Raw genomic sequence first — 18,093 nt, 5'->3', positions numbered from 1 at the left:
TGCTGCGAAGCTGCTTTTCCCACCCAGCACAAAGAAGTCAGGGGCAACAGAAAATAATTAGAGACTTTCATAAGTGCATTATTTTAGAAATAGATTTTATTTAATTGCGAGAAACTGCAAGCTGTGATAGAAAACTACTGATCATTTCGTGAAAAATCGACAAAATACAAATCAACATGATTTTTTTTTCCTCCTTTTTCTACCTCTTCCCTTTCCTTTCCGCACTCTGGGCTACAGACAGCCTAAGGAACAACTCTCCCTCTAGCCCTTGCTGCGCTTCACCTCAGTGACCTTGTACTGAGGTGGGGCACGGTGGAACCATTCGGACCAGGAGCCATCATAAACTGCCACATCAGGCTTGCCACAAAGGTAGGCTGCCAAGGCAATGTGACATGCAGTGACACCTTTGCGGCACGTGGCAGTCAGTGGCTTTGAGAGATCCACTTTCTTCTCACGGAACATCTGCTGAATCTCCTCAATACTCTTCTCATGGCCGCTTTCTGTTAAGAATGTTGAGAAGGGCATATTCACAGCACCAGGGATGTGACCAGATTCCAGCCCTGCAAGAGCAAACAAGAAGAAAAAATATGAGCAGGGAGTCATTAACGTAGGTGATGAAGGATATCTACAAAAGAGACACTAAAGAGACATTGCTGCAGATACTTCCCAAGATGCTCAGTTGTTTCAGGTTGTGATGGAGGTGCAAAGCAGTATGCAACTAAAAAGAGGGCAAACATTATTTAAACTTGACTAAACTTATTTAGAAAATTGTTTCCCTCTGAAAGGAGGGGAGGAAGGTAGGAATCTTAAAGCCTTGGCAGCCCTAGATATGACAAGAATCAAAGAGCCATGACAGGAAAGATCCTAGCAAAGGTATTATGCACACCTGCATAAAGAGAAACACAGCAGTATATTTCTGACCTTCCTAAAGTATGCCAGCATCATGTAGGGACACAGCATTCCTGTATCACATTAAAATCATGCTTCAGAAAAATAAAGCCACCTTAAAATGATAGACTGATTACTGATAGGGTAGATATACCAGAGCAATAGAGCCAGAGGAGTAAGAATTTAGAGTTTCTATCACTTCTTATCTACCTCATGGATGAAATCAGTGTGAGTTCTGCTTCCCTACTGGTATAACTAACCAGTTAAGCTGAATCTTACATCTCAAGAACAAGTTCTCTAGAGAGATGCAGGTACAAAAATACAACGGATGAGATTTTCATCACATCCTTGAAACTCTCACCATAGGTTTAACTGAATTCAATTACATTCAACTCAAGTTTTTCCACAGACTTTGAGAAGCTTTAGATCAAGCCCTGTCAAAGCAGGAAACATTAAGTATTACCTTGAATGGCTCCTTACTAGGTTTGAATTTCTAACAAGATAGCCCTGGGAAAGTTGCAAAAATGGTAATCTTTCATTTATAACTTTCCACTTCCCTAAGGCATTAGAGTAGCTGATCTCAGGAGATGGGAAGAAATTGGAGCAGGGAATCTTCGTTGTAGCCAAAAGATTAAAGTAACATTTGGTCAGAGACGGTATCACCATAATGATGCTGCAGTTTCATCACTCATGCAAAATGATGTTATGACATGACAGGACATCCCACAAGGAAATGGGATTATAAGGTGCTGTTAAAGAGGGGATTTTTGCTCAGCTGGGCAAAAGTAGGAGCTTATAGATAGCCAAAGCTCTCTAGAGAACCTCTAGACAGCAAAATCTCTCACTGTTCAAGATGGGCTCTCTTGATTCATCCTGAGTGTCGTACAAATCTGACACTGCTGCACCAACACAGATAAGTCTCTGAACCACAGTAACTGCAGCCTCATATCATCCTAGGGCACTAGGGAAGTAGTCTAAGGTCAAGAAGTCCTGGAGGCTGAACAAGAGAGCCCAGCCCTTGCTCAAAGAGGCTTGCTGGGTCACTGATTCAGTTCATAGCTGTTCCAGGTCTAATGATCATGACTGTCCACAATATGTATGTTTGCATCCTCTTACTGGACACTGCAGTCTTACACTCACCACCTTTAAACAAATATCTAGTTAGGAGCAGGGCAGATCATAAAACTCTCACTTTTGGAGTATTTTGGCTTTTATCTGTAGCAAGATTCAAAAGTTTGTCAGAGTCAGAAAGACCAGTGCTCAGTCTCTGCAAGTGAAAGTTGGGGAAATCTGTAGAAACAGCACTTACTCCTGTGTGTGGGCGCTCAGCTGAACAAACTAGCTGACACTGCACTATCACAGCTCCTTGAACTGCTGAAGAAGTGCTCTTGAGTGGCTGAGGAAGTTTTATCAGCTCCCTCTCTTCTAGCTCCCTCCCTTGGGCATCAAACAGTACTTGTGTTACTTGCCCTCTTCTCACATTGAGATAATAATGGTCCCCTTAACCTTATGTCCAAAGTATCAGTGAGACTCAAATGGATCAAACTGCTTTGAAGCTGCTTCCAATAGCTGGAAGAAAGGATCAAACATTACAGCCATGCACGCGTGTTTCCTTTTCTCTTACTTTGCAAATCAATTCTGTTGTCAAATAAATTGAGCCCTTAGTTGGAGTGCAAATTTACCAAGGTATTTTATTCAATTCTGCCTTCACTTTAAATATTTTCTTGAAAAGTTTTTTGAAACCATTACAGTCCACTGATATTACATTATTAGAGCAACAGCTATACAGGCCATTCTGTATCTCCTATCCTAAGTAAAAAGACAAGCTTTGCTAGTGTTTCTCTCCTTTAAAACCATGTTCTGATGTGATCTTATTAAATGTCTCATTTCATTAAGTTGCAATGTCACATGACTGATTTTTGACTTCTGCTTGGGACAGAAATTATCTGCCTCACAGATTTGAGCACACGGATATCTTTTGGTTATATACTTCATTTAAAAATGATCATTTCTGCCTTTCCCCCCTTCCTGTGTTACCTACCCCTCACACTACTCTATTATAGACAATATCCTCAGAGGTAAAAAAAGAAAAATGACAACAGATAACTCTATATCAAAGTACTGTGCATGTACAAGAAAACCCAAACGTCCAGAAAATAAAAAAATCCAGCAGCACAGCCTCAGTATAATTCTGAAGCTGTACACAGTCTTTTGCCCAGAACCCCTGCTAACTGCATAGCAACCTTATTTACTCCCTCTCTCCTTGTTCTTTTTATTCACTTTGCCCCAGCAGTTTTTGTTGTTTTAATTTCCTTTGCCAAGTCTCTCTCACTCAGCTTGGCTTCTGGCAATTCTTCCTCACACTTTGTAACCTGCAATATGTTATCTTCCTCACTGTTTAATCCCCTTTTCCACATCTGTTAGGTTCTTTGCTTAAACCTCTCTTTTTTATTGGCTATTTATCTAGCTAAGAGTACAGTTCCTTCTCTCCAGACTTTCCCTTTGTGACAAAACCTCCAAATGGAATTTCCTCTGGACAAAAAGATAAAAGATGTACCTTGTCCACATTTAACTCCCTGTGGTCCTGGAGCTAGCAGAGTACAAATAGCTGTTCCCTTCAAAATCCCCCTCTGTTGCCCACTTTTTTCTCTCTCTTCCACTCAGACTGTATGTTTTCAAATAGACCATTCTATTCTATATTCTATTAATGATTACATCCTACCTAATGTGAACTCAATGGAAGGAAAAGTTCAGACCTGGCCTGATACATCCTTGTAGCCAGATCAATAAGTCTTTGCCATTAGTCTCAAAACACTGTGCATGTACATGGCCAGAAGAGTTGACTTGAAGAACTGGCATGATGCTCATTGTGGCATCTGATATTTGTCAGTCCAGTCAAAGGATAGACACCTTTGCCTGTAAGCTCTTATGGAATGAAACAGATTTTGGAAGTCTCACTCTCCATGCTGTGCCTCAAGTACTACTTCATGGACAAAGTGGAGTCAGTGTGCATTATGCTACAGACTCCTCTTGGAGAAGAGAGGGATGTAGTAGTAACATCTCATTCTCTCTCCCACTGCCACTGAACACTCAAGCTGAGCAAGAGATTTGTTTGGGAGATCTGAGAGCTTGGAAAATGACCAGAACCCAAAGAGTAGTGTATGTCCACGGGAGACAGAGACACAGGTACATCCAGGAACACAGCACCATGTAGGGACACTTAACCACTCTGATCAGCTGTAGATGCACACCATGTACAAACACCAAAGCTGCTTTTTCATCCAAAGCAATACTTGTATTTAAGACCTATGACATCCAGCTTAAAGACACATCATTTATCTTTCTCCACCCTGGCAACCATTGTAAACCTCTACCAGCAACTAAAAATGAAGCATGTATTGTGGCTTATTTCAAACATTACAGAGACCTAAGTCCTAGCAAGGTAACGGTTATATAAGAATAAAACAGGGGCAGCTGATTCCTACCACAAGGAGCTGAAAAAATTAAACAGACAAAAGAGTCAGATGAAATTAGCCTCTTCTGGAGATGGAGTTCATGGAACTGGAGAGATTAATGGACTTAATTAGGAAGTCAAGAGCTGAGGCAATAATTAAACTGAAATCACCTGAGAACACATTAAGTTCCTTAACCTCAAGACCATTCTTCTTTTCTAAATTGCAGGCTACGTTTCTTCTCCCTGATTGAATGACCCCTGTAATTAATCAGCATTGATTTCAAATTGCTCTTTTAGGTGTAAGCGCTACCTTTTACCTACCACTGGTTGTAACACAGCTATTGGCTAGCTTGGCTCAGAAAGCTGACGAGCTCTTGCAGAATGAGCAGCTGCAGATGGAGTGCTTACCCTGCTGGATCTGCTGTGAGAAGCAGAACTGGACTACCACAAATAAACTGCTTCATGCTGACTCACTTCAAAGGAAAAATCTGTCTCCAAGATGCTTTCAGGGGCTGCAGTATTTGTCATCCGGTGACAACTCCCACTTTGGGAAAGAGAATATGAAATCCATCACCTCCATCAGCAAAGAATGCTTTATACATGTTTTGAGATTAAAATTATATCTTCACTTTGATGAGCTGTAGTAGGCAAGGAAACAGAATGAGCAATAAACCTAACTACCTTCTCTCTCTGCAACAGCCTACTCTGTTACTCCTGTTAACTCTCCTACCTTCCACAGCGCCTAGCAGAGGTGAAGCATGTTTGGGGTTCACCACAGACACTTAGGCATTTAGTGTCTATAGAAGAGCTACAAGAACGAAGTGGACCGACTGCTTAGCAGGGTCTCTCGTGATATGACAGAGGAGAGATTTAGACTGTATACAAGGAAGAAGTTTTCTACGGTAAGGGTAGTGAAGCACTGGAACAGTTTGCCCTGATTTAGCTGTAGGCATCCCTGTTCACTGTAGTTGGACCAAATGGCTATAAGGGTCCCTTCCAACTCAAATGATTCGGATTTTATGTGTACACAGCCATTACAAATAGTTTTGAGGTTTGGTTGTGGGAATTTATTTCAGGATGAGACCCTCTGAGCATAGGACACAATGTCCCACTCAATGGCTGCAAAGCAGCGCACACAATGAAACTCAGTCTGAAAGCCCACCTGCAATGCAGAAGCATAGCACAGCCATTGGACCTTGCGAGCTTGTAATACATCCACTCCTGTGGAGCATACTGCAACTCCAACTAAACTACTGCTGCTGAGTTCTTCTTTTTGTTTTTTAACTCCCACTTTTAAAACCATTTGAGTGATTCTGATTTTAGGAGAAGTTATTTTGCAGTATAGGTTTACGTTACACAGTACAGGCCTCCTTTAGGAACCAACTCAAACTTCATTCCAGGCACACTGCTGCACCAGCTGTCCCCACTGCACAGTATTTCTTCCACCTCTATTGCTTGCATGTCCAGTGATTGAGGTAACAAAATCAATTTTAGTTCCCGTTGTTTGCATCTACAAAGAGACAAGGTGCAAGGGTGATAGCACAGAATATCCTAAGTCGGAAGGCACCCACAAGGATCATTGAATCCAACTCTTGCCTCTGTGTCTGGGATGTGTTTGGGGCTTTCCTTTCTTGTTAGATTTATGGCAGAGAGCAGAAGCACAATGATTACGACCAGAACTTCTCTATTTGTTGGGAATCAGAGCAATAAGGAAAACGTCTCTTGAGTAACAGCACTGCCTGAAACAAACTGGGCTTTCACTAGTGAATTCATTAATGTGAGAAGTGCCTGGATTAATACTGTTAGTTTATGCACATCTGTTAGTACAAGATTAAGCTCTAAAGAAACCGATGAAAGCCCTCATCTCCCATTCTGCATTATCCCATGTGCATTCTGTCTGACTATCTTCTGTAGGGTGTGGAAAGGAGCATTCTGGAGCCAACTGACTGCAGACTTCTGGGTGTTTTCCATTCCCTTTTCTGCTATTTTCTCCTGCAGCTTTACAACGAATTACAAGAAAAAGCATCCTGTGAGAGTGCTGGAATCCAAATGCTCAAACGCGCATTCCTTAAGGTAAATCCATGAGTTGGGTTGAGGCACGCCTGCTGGCTGGGAGCTGTTCCACCACCAATGCTCATCCTGCAACAACACAGGGAGCAGTTCCCTCTACTTTACCTTGGTCCAGCTCAGTGCCCTGAAACCGGCCCGCAGGGCGGGAATCCACCACCTGGAACTTCTTGGACCCCACATTCTCCATCATCTCCTCGAAGGTCTTTAGCAGGGTCTTGTCCAGCTTGGCCTTAAAGACCGCCGGCGCGGGCTGGCTGAGCTCTGCCGTCACGGGATGGCCCTCCTTCACCCAGTTCTTGAAGCCACCGTTCAGTACGGAGACCTCGCGGTGCCCAAAGACCCGGAACATCCACCAGGCACGTGGGGCATAGAAGGTGCCCAGCTCGTCGCCGTCATACACTACCACGTGGGTGTCGTTGCCGACCCCCAGGCGCCCCACGTAGTCGGCGAAGTGGGCCTCGCTCGGCAGCATGAAATCATACGGGGAGGACTTATCCCGGCACTCCTCGATGTCGAAGAAGGACGCGCCGGGAATATGCCTCTCCCTGAACTCCTGCCGGGCGTTGCGCTCTTGCGGGGGATACCAGGAGGCATCCAGCACCCGCAGCCCGGCCCCGATCCTGCCGGCCCGCACGGCCTCAGACAGCCACTTGGCGCTGACTAGCGCGCGGCCCAACGCCTGCGCCGCCATCTCGGAGCACCGAGGCCGAGGACCGAAGCGGCGGCCGCGATGGGCCGGGCCGCGGGCGGGGCGCGGCCAATCAGCCCGCACGGGCGGGGCGAGGCCTATCCCTCCACACACACGCACAAAATGGCGGCACGGGGGCGGGCGGCACCGCCCTGCTGGGAGGGTCCTGGCTCCCGCCCCCCGAAGCGGCATAGGCTACGGCTGTCGGGGAGCTGCTCGGCAGAGGCCCGGTACGGAGGTACAGGGCCTTGTGCGTTCACCTTCTGTGCGCGGGGCGCTCGGGGCGGTTGGCAGCAGGGCAATAGTGCTGCGGGCTGAGCCTCCCTCAGCACAGGACTCATCTCCTCAGGATCCTGGGGCTGCCTTGCTCCCTTGGTGCTGCTATCAGTGCTGGGCCCTGAGCATAGCTGCCCTGCTTGGTGCAAGGCTTGGGCTGAGCTCTGTGAGACTCTTTATCTCCAGAGCTGGAAGCATTGTGCCAGCAGAGGTTCGGGTTGGATATTAAGAAAAATTTCCTCTCAGAAAGAGCAGTGCTGCAGTGGCACAGGCTGCTCAGGGAGGTGGTGGAGTTACTTCCCTGGAGGTGTTCCAGAACCGTGTGGATGTGGCACTGAGGACATGGTCAGTGGGCATGGTGGGAATGGGCTGGCGGTTGGACTGGGTGATCTTAGAGGTCTTTTCTAGCCTTAATGATTCTTTGATTGCAAACTTACCACTGTAGGGTTAGCTAGCCTTTCAATGCATACACAGGGCTTTGGTACCTAAATATGTCTTTTTGTAAGACTGGCCTCTAATTTGTAGCTTTCTTGCTTTTGCAGGCAGGTGTCTCAGGTAGTCTCAGCCAGGATTTGGGAGCTATGTCGCAACAACTCCTCTACCGTGCTCTGGTCTCTGCAAAATGGCTTTCAGAAGCCATCAAGTCCAAGCAAACTGGACAGGCTTTGAAGGTTGTGGATGCATCCTGGTATTTGCCAAAGATGAAGCGTGACCCGAAACAGGAGTTTGAGGAGCGCCATATCCCTGGTGCAGTTTTCTTTGACATTGACCAGTGCAGTGATCGTACTTCACCTTACGATCACATGATGCCCAAGGCCGATGAGTTTGCTGAGTATGTGGGGAAGCTGGGTGTGGGGAATGATTCCCATGTTGTAGTGTATGATGGCAGCGACCAAGGACTCTTCTCAGCACCACGGGTGTGGTGGATGTTCCGCGTCTTTGGACATGAAGCAGTTTCCCTTCTAGATGGTGGCCTGAAGAACTGGCTGCGAGAGGGATTTCCACTGAGCTCTGGGAAAACCCAGGTAGCTCCAGCTGATTTCCATGCCACTTTAGACAAGTGCATGGTGAAAACTTATGAGGACATCTTAGATAACTTGGATTCCCATCGTTTCCAAGTAGTGGATGCACGCGTTGAAGGACGGTTCCGGGGAATAGAGCCAGAACCCCGAGATGGTAATGTGTCTGCACAGATACTGGTTAATAAGCCAGTAGGTAGTAGGAAGACTTAATGTGTTCTAAGTTTGACTCCTGTAGAGGTAGGGATGGGAAATATTATTTTCCTTTATGGGTAGTACTTGAAACAATGTATTCACTTTTTCTCTTTGCCCTTTGGCTGCTGCTGTTTGAAAACTCTGGAGTGGGGAAGCTGTGGTTTGTTTGTTGGTTTTGTTTTTGTTTTTCTTGAAGGGCTGGGGTGAGGTAAGCAGTTCTCATACACCTCAAAGATGTGTATTGATCTCTCCATGTACTGCTGCTCCTCTTCCATCAGAAGAGAAGTGGAAGTGCTACTACAGACAGTCTGCAATGTGGGTTGCTCTGGTGGAGGGAAGATGTGGAGGGAGTTGAGAGGAAGAACAGAACTTTAACAAAAATTAATGTTATATTTTTTGTTTAAACAAAATACATTTAACAGTAAATACTCCTTGTGAAATACAGAAATACAGAATTTTTGCAGTAGAATCCTCCCAAACAGTAGAAGTTAATTCCTATGTGTACTGCTTTTCTTTCAGGAATTGAGCCTGGTCATATCCCTGGCTCCCTGAACATTCCCTTCACCAGTTTCCTCACGGAGTCTGGATTAGAGAAGACCCCGGAGCAGATCAGAAGTCTGTTCCAAGAGAAGAAAGTGGACCTCTCAAAGCCTCTGGTAGCTACATGTGGCTCTGGGGTCACTGCCTGCCATGTGGCTCTGGGGGCATACCTCTGTGGCAAGCCAGATGTTGCTGTGTATGATGGGGCCTGGGTGGAATGGTACATGAGGGCGCAGCCTGAAAATATTATTTCTGAGGGAAAGGGGAAGACTGTGTAATGAGCTGCTTCATCTCTTAGTCATACAAATACTCTGCCTTGAAACTGGATTTGGGAAAAGATGAGTTTATATGTTCCTGGTTAAGTGTCATAAGGTGAAGGTGTTAGGGAATACGTATTGGCGCATGGTGCTTTGCACTTTTGCCTTCTCTGACTCTTTAGGAGCGTAAAGGCGACCTGACCAGCCTACTCTAGGTGACCATGCGTGAGCAGGTGGGTTGTCCAAGATGATCTCCAGAGCTCTCTTCCAACCTCAACCGTTCTGTGGATCTGTGATGACTTTGCAGTTTCACATGGAGAGAGCACTGATGGCAATGTGGGGATGTTACTGTGTCAAGCCAAGCTTATGACTCAAGACATTCACCATGTTTAGTCAAAGGATGGTCATATTTGTATATGTGCCTCATGGTCTTATTCTCTGCCTCTGTCCTAGAACCCAGCCAGACACATCAGGACTGTTTTGGGTGAAAAGCCCAGGGGAAAAAAAAATAAAGTTTTTAAAGGAGGAAGTGTGGCTTCCAAGTTGGCACTCAACAAGATTAGAGATTTAGTTTGCACTTCTTCTTGTATTTGGAGTTTTAAATGCAATGTATATATTTAGCCAATTTTGTATCCCCATTGCGCAAAATTCCCCCCTTTAAAAAAAAAAAAAAAAAAAGATTCTGGAATTTAAAAAAGAGCAAATAAACATTTGTTTCAAGGTCTTTCTGCTGAATGGTGCTTATCTAAGTGTTGCTTGGATGAGTTCTTTCCAGGAAATTGTCTAGATTATTTTCGTGGGGTGTTTTCTTCTTCAATGAGTAGAGCTGCTTTTCTTACCCTCAAGGAGCTCTTTGGACCTGGAAAGGTAATGGTGTGCCTCTCTCTTGGGTCTTTTTCCCATCTCCCTCCTTACAGTCCTTGCTTGTTTTTTGTTTTTAAACTCCGTGATAGTCAGTCGCAGTTCTGTTCCTCAAAGACTGAATGTCAGTTCTTACAGTGAAAAATGGACTGTATTGGTGTGACATTCAGTCAGTGAAACATGAAGGGGAGGGAAAGAATGACGGGATTTACTCTTTTCAATAAGTGTTCCCACTGTTTCCATGAGACTTACTATGTAACCTTAAAAAACAGTGCAACTGTAACCTTCAGTAGAGTAGCACAAAACGGCAGGATTCTTTTTTTCCAAATGACCATTGTCTCATATTTGAGAGCTGAAATCCCCATAGGTATCTCTGCCCATGTTCAACAGTTTGTTTTACCTAGGATTTTCTCCCTTCTTTAAAAAAAAAAAAAAAAACAACAAAACTTGCATCTTTTGTGGCTCACTGGTAACTTAGTTAATAAGGTTTTGTTCTGGGGCATGCAGCTCCATGTGCCTGTTGATATCAGAGATGATGTGGTCATGCTTTCTAGTGAATGTTTATAGTCACAGATTTGCAGGGTTCCTACCAAGGCATTGAATCCAGCAGCTGGTTACACTTCCATTTGAAGTTTTTTCTCCATCTGTGTTGGCTGTAGCCCTGGCTTATGTGGACACAGGCTCCAGTTTTTGGATCTCCTGTGGAGTAAAGAATTCTGCTGTTTAGATGATTTCTTCGTTTTTCCTACCCACCCATTCACACATACATTATGAACCTTTTCCACAACCCTGCCCCCCCACTTCTAGTGATTGAAAACATTAAATTTCCTTGGTTGCATTCTGTGTGGTAACTCAGCTCCTTAAGGGTCTTGGGGCTGACACTGCAGCAAGTGTTGAGTATACAGAGTGCATGGGAGACTGAAACAAGTGACCTTCAAGGAGGCAGAGCAAGACACAGGTTAGAATAAAATAATAAAGCTTTATCTTTGTTTGCTTCCATTTAGCTCTTTGGGTTTAAACTTCCTGGAAGTGCTTTTTGCAAGTTGCATCACATCTTGGAAAATTGTGAAGGCTTACCATTCTGGATCAGCTCCTGATCTAATTGGCTGTTTAATTTTATTCTTCCTGCTAGGGAAAGATTTTCTACTCCCATGCTTTATGGATTTCCCCACCCATCTAATTGCTGTATTTGCGAAGGCTGGTAGCAACACTTTGCTTTAATCCAAGTGGGGCAATTTTCTAGCAACTGTTTCCTGCAATTGAAAGGGAGGAACTGGTCCACGTGTCATGTAGGACATCTGATGCTTTTTCTAACTGATGGTACTTGTAAAAGGCTTCTTAAGCTGAAGTATGGTATTGGGATAAAAATGGAAGGATAAGCACTGGTGTGAATCAGCTGGTAGGTTCTAAACTCTCTGTGGATGGGCCTCCGAATGTGAACAACAAGAACCCTGCTTTTTAAGACACCTTAAATATATTTGTACAGACAGCATTGTCTAATATGTGATCCTATAAGAGGATATAGCCTCTGACATCTTTTCTGGATTTTTAGCTTTTCACTCCACCAGCCAAGCTTACCTGCCATAGGTCGTTAAGGTTTAACTTTCTGGGTGTGGTAAGGAGGTGTGGCAGATGTTGTCAGTATGTACAAATGGGCAAACAGGAGTACTGTGCCTGCCCTGCTTCTCCATGAAAACTAATTTCTTAGTGAAAATGAATGCATTCTTTCAGTGTTCATCATTTACAGTAGATGCAGGGGGCTAGCTTTGTCTTTTATCTTTCAGAGTATCCAGCACACTGCTGTACTGCCCTTGTTTCTTTTTGGGACAAAGCAGTTCTTGTTAGCAGTGTTAGTGGGAATTTCTCTGCTTCCTCTTGATCCTGAGTTTCTTTCTTCTATCACGTGTGTCAGGCAGAGGTGTCTGGTGCAGCCCAGCAAGTCACCTGGAGATGACAAAATGAAAGATTTCCTTCTCCCCATGCTCTGTGTTTTGACTGCGTGACTCTGTGGCATCCAACAGGGCCCTTCCCCTCTCTGGTAAGTGTGCCAAGACTTGCAGAGCTCAATGCTCTTTTCCCTGCTGCCTTTAGAATTACAAAATCTTCTCAGCAGTTTTTCCGCTTCCCAGCGTTCAGCAAATCTTTTACCAAGCACTTTGCTTTGATTTCCCCTCTCAGGAGAAATGGAGAACTTCCTCCCCACACCAATATATTTTGTGTTTTTGGTGTATGCCCTGTTACATCATATACCAAAAATCTGTCCCAGACAGTCTTCTGATGTTTTCCCTCACTTTAGCTGAGATCTGTTCTCACACTGTGAAGAACTAGGAACATTGTGGGATCTGAGACAAAGTTTTCAAAGCCTGGAAACTGCAAAAGCCTATTTTGAGCCAGAACAGATGCTGCTGGACATATGGAACAGCTGAGGGGACTTGCACCAGGACTAAAAATGTTCTGCAGATCTTTATGTCTCTGTCTCAGTGGGTGGGTTCCCTATGGAACTGGAAACAGGGAAGGGGAGAAATGAAGATGAGTACATACCACTAATTTTTATAACTCTCCTCTGGAAAATTTGCTATTGGGAAAGAGGAATAGCGTATTTTGGGTAATGTGTTCCTGGTGAAAGTAGCCTAAAAATCAAATCTGATGTGGGAATAGGTCATATTAACCTGTGGCTAACTTCAGGCTTGAGCTTTTCCAGCTCCGTATAAATTTGAGAATTTGAGGTCAACATGTAAACTTTTAATTGGTATATTTTATTATCTGTAATGCTTTTACAGACAGTAAAAGCAGTCTGGGACTTGTGAACAAACAGTCTGGTCAATGAATAACCCTGTGCCTCTTTCAGAGCACAGTTCAGCTTTGAGAGTTTGAGTATTTCCAGCCCTGCAGGGATGACCATGGTGGCAATGGCTTGGATCTGCTCTGCACCTGGCAATGTAGCCGTGTGCGCATTATGTGAAGCAGTAGTAATGGAGAGGGAGAGGAAGCATTGCAGCTGCCTCCTAATGGATCTGAATTCAGTGGGAAAGGAAAATCATAGAACCACAGAATCATTAAGTTTGGAAAAGATCACTAAGATTACATAGTCTGACTGCCAGCCCATCCCCACCATGCCCACTGACCACGTCCCTCAGTGCCACATCCACACGGTTCTGGAAAACCTCCAGGGACAGTGACTGCACCACCCTCCGTGGGCAGCTGTGCCACTGCAGCACCACTCTTTTGGAGAGGAAATTTTTCTTAATATCCAACCTGAAATCCAACCTGAACTTCTCCTGTCACAGCTTAAGACCATTTTCTCTCATTCTATTACTGTTACCTTGGAGAAGAGGCCAACCTCCAGCTTGCTATAACTTCCTTTCCAGTCATGAGAGTGATAAGCTGACTCTCCTCCACTCTGAATAATTCCAGCTCCCCTAGTTACTCTCCATCAGACTTGTGCTCCAGTCCCCTCACAGCTCCATTGCCCTTCTCTGATCATGCTCCAGGGCCTCCATGTGTTTCTTGTATAGAAGGGCTCAAAACTGAACACAGTACTTGAGGTACAGCCTCACCAGTGCTAAATACAGAGGGACAGTCACCTCCCTGCTCCTGCTGACTGCACATTTCTGATACAAGCTGCGATGCCATTGGTCTTCTATGCCATCTGGGCACACTGCTAACTCATATTCAGATGCTGTTGGCTAGTAACCCCAGATCCTTTACCTCCAATCAGCTTTCCAGCCACTCTGCTCCAGTATTGTAATGTTGCATGGTGTTGTGACCAAAGCGCAGGACCTGGCAGTTGGTCTTGCTGAAGCTCATACAATTGGCCTCTATCCATTGATCCAGCCTATCCAGTTCTCTGTAGGGCCATCTGCAAACTCACTGAAGGTGCACTCAGTTGCCTTGTCCAGACTGACAATAGAGCTCTTAAACAAGGCCAGCCCCAATACTTACCACAGGGCAATACCATTCATGACTGGTTATCATCTGCATTTAACTTCAAAATACCTAAGGATGGACATTGCTCTCCTCCTACAATTCCACATCATTGTGTAGCTCATGTTTTGACCCCAGGTCTGGCCATATACGATACCCTGCTGTCTCTGCAGTTCCCTCTCAATCTCTTTTCCCGAGTTCTGATGCCAGTCATTCTGTCATATACAGAGTTTCTCCTCACCTCCCAGGAACATGACTGTGTCCCTCGCATATACCTCCTGCTCATTTCATCACACATTTGCAACACAGCTCCACTTCTTATAGGGATTAAGCATGAACAGTTCTCTAACAACAATCCTACAGTCTCACATTCCTTACCTGTCTTCTTTCTCCCCTGCCACCTTTTTCCTCCCCTGTGTCTGTGAAATCCTGCTGCATTATTTCACACTTGACTTCCCTGTGGGCCATTTGTTCCCCCACAAACTTTCTCAAATCTCAAAGCAGCACCACTGTCTTCCCACACCACTGTTTCTTTCCATTAATGACCACTGCATGAGCAATAGTAATCACTGTTACTTGTAGAGGTTTGTCTTGGTCCTCCCATCTCTTCTGGTCCTAGCACACAACTAGGTGCTATTTACACGCTATTCTGTGTACAGGTACGTTGCTCACAGTAACTCAAGGAAGATCAACACACCTGTATCCTATGGAATCTTTCTCTTCCTGTCCAACATGCCTGGCTCAGCTGGCAGTCAAACTGAGCTCTGCTGGTTACAAGTGTACTGTCTTCCTCTCATCAGCATGTCCCATGTAGGGATTTTCCTTTGCCCAATTTGCTGTGGGCTTAATGGCAAATGTCAGTGCTACTTGCCCTCCACCATAGAGAAGAGAAAAGATGGTTTCTTCTCCAGTGCCTCATGCCACAGTGTGTTCATTAACTTAATGATCATGCAGGTTGAAACCCAGATGTGTTTGCAGTCTGCCTAAGTGGTGACTCTGCCTATGCTGACACACTGTGATTCCTTCTCCCACTGATGCTCCGAAACTTAGCAGCTCCACAGATTCAGTGATGCATCACATGCAATGTACCCAGCTGGACTCTTCTGGCTGTGATGTATGTGTACTGAATGCTGCAGTGTCTGCAGCTTTTAACAGAAGGCCTGCTGGCTACTGAACAAAGAATCTCAGTTTACCCCTTCCCGTTTTACCTTCGTCTTTGTTCAGGCCCACTACCTATCTATACAGTGGTTGCCCAGCTTTCCCTGCCCCTGGTCTGTCTGGGCAACTGGACCTGTCCCTGTGATCAGCTTTGTGTTCAGTGGGGCTGTATGGCATTGCATACTCATGTTGCTCTCTATAAGCTCTTGTTTGTTGTTGTCTCTGACTCTGTGCAAATGTCTTGTATGTAGTTATCATCAAAGCAGGAAGAGCAACCATTTATTATTTGAATTTATTTCTCCTCTGTTCTATTGCTTAATTTTAATGGACCTTAAGAAGGGCAGCTTGGAACTATATCCAGTGAAGATGTGCAAATCAGGCTCTTATGTAGCCCACCCCAACTACTCATTATAGCATTTCAGCTGGTAACTCACCGTGGACTGTCTTCTTCCTAAAAGAGATTTTCACTTACAATGAGAAACTCCCTGGCCTGAGGGAGTTCCAGTAAAGCTCATACTGTGTATTGCAGAAAGGGATGGGGTTGTTGTACCTTGACCTCTTTTCATGCTTACATGTTATTACTTCAGATTGAACTACTTGCCTTTCACCCCATTGCCCTGGGGTGAGCAAGTGTTGGCTACAGATGGCAACTAGCATTGGTGGAAGAAGTTGTGCTCTGAATACAGGCCATCCCTGACCCATGAGCAGCATTGGCATGGGAAAGGTTGGAGAGGAAGGCATCAAAAACAAGGGATTGGATCTAAAATGGAGAGAGAGACTGAGGGGCTGTGAAACAGGCTTGAAGGAAAGGGAGGCAAGCTGAACCCTTAATAGAAAAAGGAACAAAACAAAGGCAGGGCAGATTTCTGGGAGGGGAAGATAAGGGGCAGTAGGCTGCCACCTTCTACCGCTGCATGCATATCAGGGAGCCACGGTCCTCCTTCTTTGTCTCTGCTGCAGCTGTGGCCAGAGCTGACAGGATCTCGTATTCCTAACACACTGGAGTATAATGCAAAGCTCTCATATATGCCATGGCTCGACTCAGAGCCAGAGGTAGGAAGGAAACAGTCTCACAGCCCAGAGCTGTGTTGTATTGTCTGATGCTTCAGCTCAGGTTGGTGACAGTCTGAGCATCCTTGATGTCTTCTGCTGCTCAGTAGAGAATGGCCCAGGGGCTGGGGACTAATATTAATGGACCTGCTCAATGCAAATAGGAAAAAAAAAAAAATTAACCTCTCTCCATTAATGGTCACTATAGAGCTGGCAAGCTCTTGATATAAATTAAAGGAGATCCAAATTTATTTGATTTTACACCCTGCAGCAGCTGATTTGTTCCTGTGCTTAGATTAGTTGGAGGTCAGCAATTTCAAAACCTTTTCCTTGTTACTCTCTCCCCCCTCCCCTTTGCATTCCTCCACAGAAGAAGCAAAGTACAGTTATACCATCTTTGTCAGGAGAATTCTGGGTAATTTGGGGAAGGGTGACACTATGCTCATGTTCTGTGATGATAAAAGGGAGTGATTTTTAAAAAGAAAAGAGAGAATGAAGAAAAGACAAGAAATGTGAGTAAAACATGATCTTTTTATTTTTCCACTAACTTCCCCCCAGTAGCCCCCACTTCAAAAGACCCAAGATCTAGGTGAAAGAACAAAGTGTCTGCAGGGCACAGTGGTGTTCCTGCAGTGCTGCATTGCCCTGGCAAGGAGGAGCCACAGAGTTGCTTTAGGTGAAGGAAAACTTTGGGCCACATTCAGGTGAAACATCAGCCTTTCCTTTCCATCCCCAGTGTGCCTGAGCTGCTGGCAAGCACTATTGTGTTTAAGAGAGAGAGGGAAAAGCAGAGCTGCTGGAGAAAGAACTCATTCAGGTCATGTCCATGCCATGGAGTGCATTTGAACAGAGTCCCATGGGTATGAACTGCCGAGCTCCATGCTTGACTTGGCAGGAGGAGTGGCAGAGGCAGGGCTGTGCTCAGCAAGGAGCAATTGGCACACTGGTATCTGCATGTGGTATGCCTGGGGCAGAGGTAAAGATCCATGCAGAGCAGGGTTAAAATCTGAGCACTTTGCAGCCAAGACAGCATCAGAGCTGGGAAATAGTGGTCTCTGGAATGGTTTGTGACGGTAGGACCATACCAAGGGGGAGGAGGAAGGGGAATATTAGCTGAATCAGCGACTCTTCTGAGTCAGAAGAAAAATTATTCCTGCCCCCCCTGCCAGCACTTTGTGCAGATCCAAGATACCGTTCCCAGAAGAGTCCCTACATATGTTAGCAGGAAGACAACTGTCTGCACACTTTGCAGCAAGAACAGCGTGGCAACTGATGCAGCACAGTGCTGTGAGCCTGGGGTAATGTATCTCCCGAACGGAAAGCTGTGGAGTGCAGTGCTGACGGGCTTAATCTGCTGACTGCCAGAGATCAGAGATCTTCTTTCTACTCCAGGGATGCCTGCCTGCAAGATCCATGACTCAAAGCAAGCAAATGACTAGCTGTAGTGTCAGGGTTATGTATTACAGCATCCCCTTTTGTGAGGATGGCAGGCTGGAAAAACTACAGTTCCCAGCACCCTTTTGTGCATCTCCCAGAAACTACAGTTCCCAGAACCTTTTCATGAGCCGGGGAGGTGTACATGGAAGTAGTTGCTGAGGAATTTTGCATCACACCCCATATTTCCAGTGCTGGCCAACCCTCGGTTAGTGAAAAGCGAAATGGAGGAAAAGCCAGGGAGCACTGAGACTGTGGTTTTGCCCACACCTGGTAACT

The 18,093-nt window shown here is 45.2% G+C and overlaps 2 protein-coding genes across 5 annotated transcripts; one reads left to right on the top strand and one right to left on the bottom strand.

Moving 5' to 3' along the window:
• Window positions 1-78: 78 nt before the first annotated feature.
• Window positions 79-7,168, bottom strand: TST (thiosulfate sulfurtransferase). The gene is made up of 2 exons (XM_010712223.3): window positions 6,518-7,168; window positions 79-560 (listed from the first exon to the last, which is right to left on the bottom strand). The coding sequence occupies exons 1-2, from the start codon at window positions 7,101-7,103 to the stop codon at window positions 262-264; spliced, it is 885 nt and encodes a 294-aa protein (XP_010710525.2). The 5' UTR covers window positions 7,104-7,168; the 3' UTR covers window positions 79-261.
• A 27-nt stretch (window positions 7,169-7,195) lies between these two features.
• MPST (mercaptopyruvate sulfurtransferase) lies at window positions 7,196-9,900 on the top strand. Of its 4 annotated transcripts, none has more exons than XM_010711524.3 (3): window positions 7,196-7,330; window positions 7,919-8,552; window positions 9,110-9,900. In XM_010711524.3, exons 2-3 carry the CDS (start codon window positions 7,958-7,960, stop codon window positions 9,406-9,408), a joined length of 894 nt encoding a protein of 297 aa, XP_010709826.1. In that variant the 5' UTR covers window positions 7,196-7,330; window positions 7,919-7,957; the 3' UTR covers window positions 9,409-9,900. The 4 variants fall into 4 exon arrangements, with proteins under 4 accessions (XP_010709826.1, XP_010709815.1, XP_085083108.1 ...); XM_010711513.3 differs by having other exon boundaries at window positions 7,212-7,338; XM_085226982.1 differs by having other exon boundaries at window positions 7,270-7,350.
• Window positions 9,901-18,093: the final 8,193 nt, after the last annotated feature.

Source organism: Meleagris gallopavo, chromosome 1 (assembly GCF_905368555.1).
Source record: "Meleagris gallopavo chromosome 1, MGAL_WU_HG_1.1, whole genome shotgun sequence".
Classification (NCBI taxonomy): Eukaryota; Metazoa; Chordata; class Aves; order Galliformes; family Phasianidae; genus Meleagris; species Meleagris gallopavo.
The sequence above is the reverse complement of the archived record's forward strand: the minus strand, read 5'-3'. Positions and strand labels throughout refer to the sequence as shown.

What these genes read in the sequence shown, in the direction of transcription:
- TST (XM_010712223.3), bottom strand. Translation starts at nt 7,103, where the DNA reads ATGGCGGCGCAGGCGTTGGGCCGCGCGCTAGTCAGCGCCAAGTGGCTG. An exon ending in GGGCACTGAGCTGGACCAAG is followed by an intron (nt 561 to 6,517) that starts GTAAAGTAGAGG and finishes TTGCTCTTGCAG; the next exon opens with GGCTGGAATCTGGTCACATC.
- MPST (XM_010711503.4), top strand. An exon ending in AGAGCCAGAACCCCGAGATG is followed by an intron (nt 8,553 to 9,109) that starts GTAATGTGTCTG and finishes CTTTTCTTTCAG; the next exon opens with GAATTGAGCCTGGTCATATC.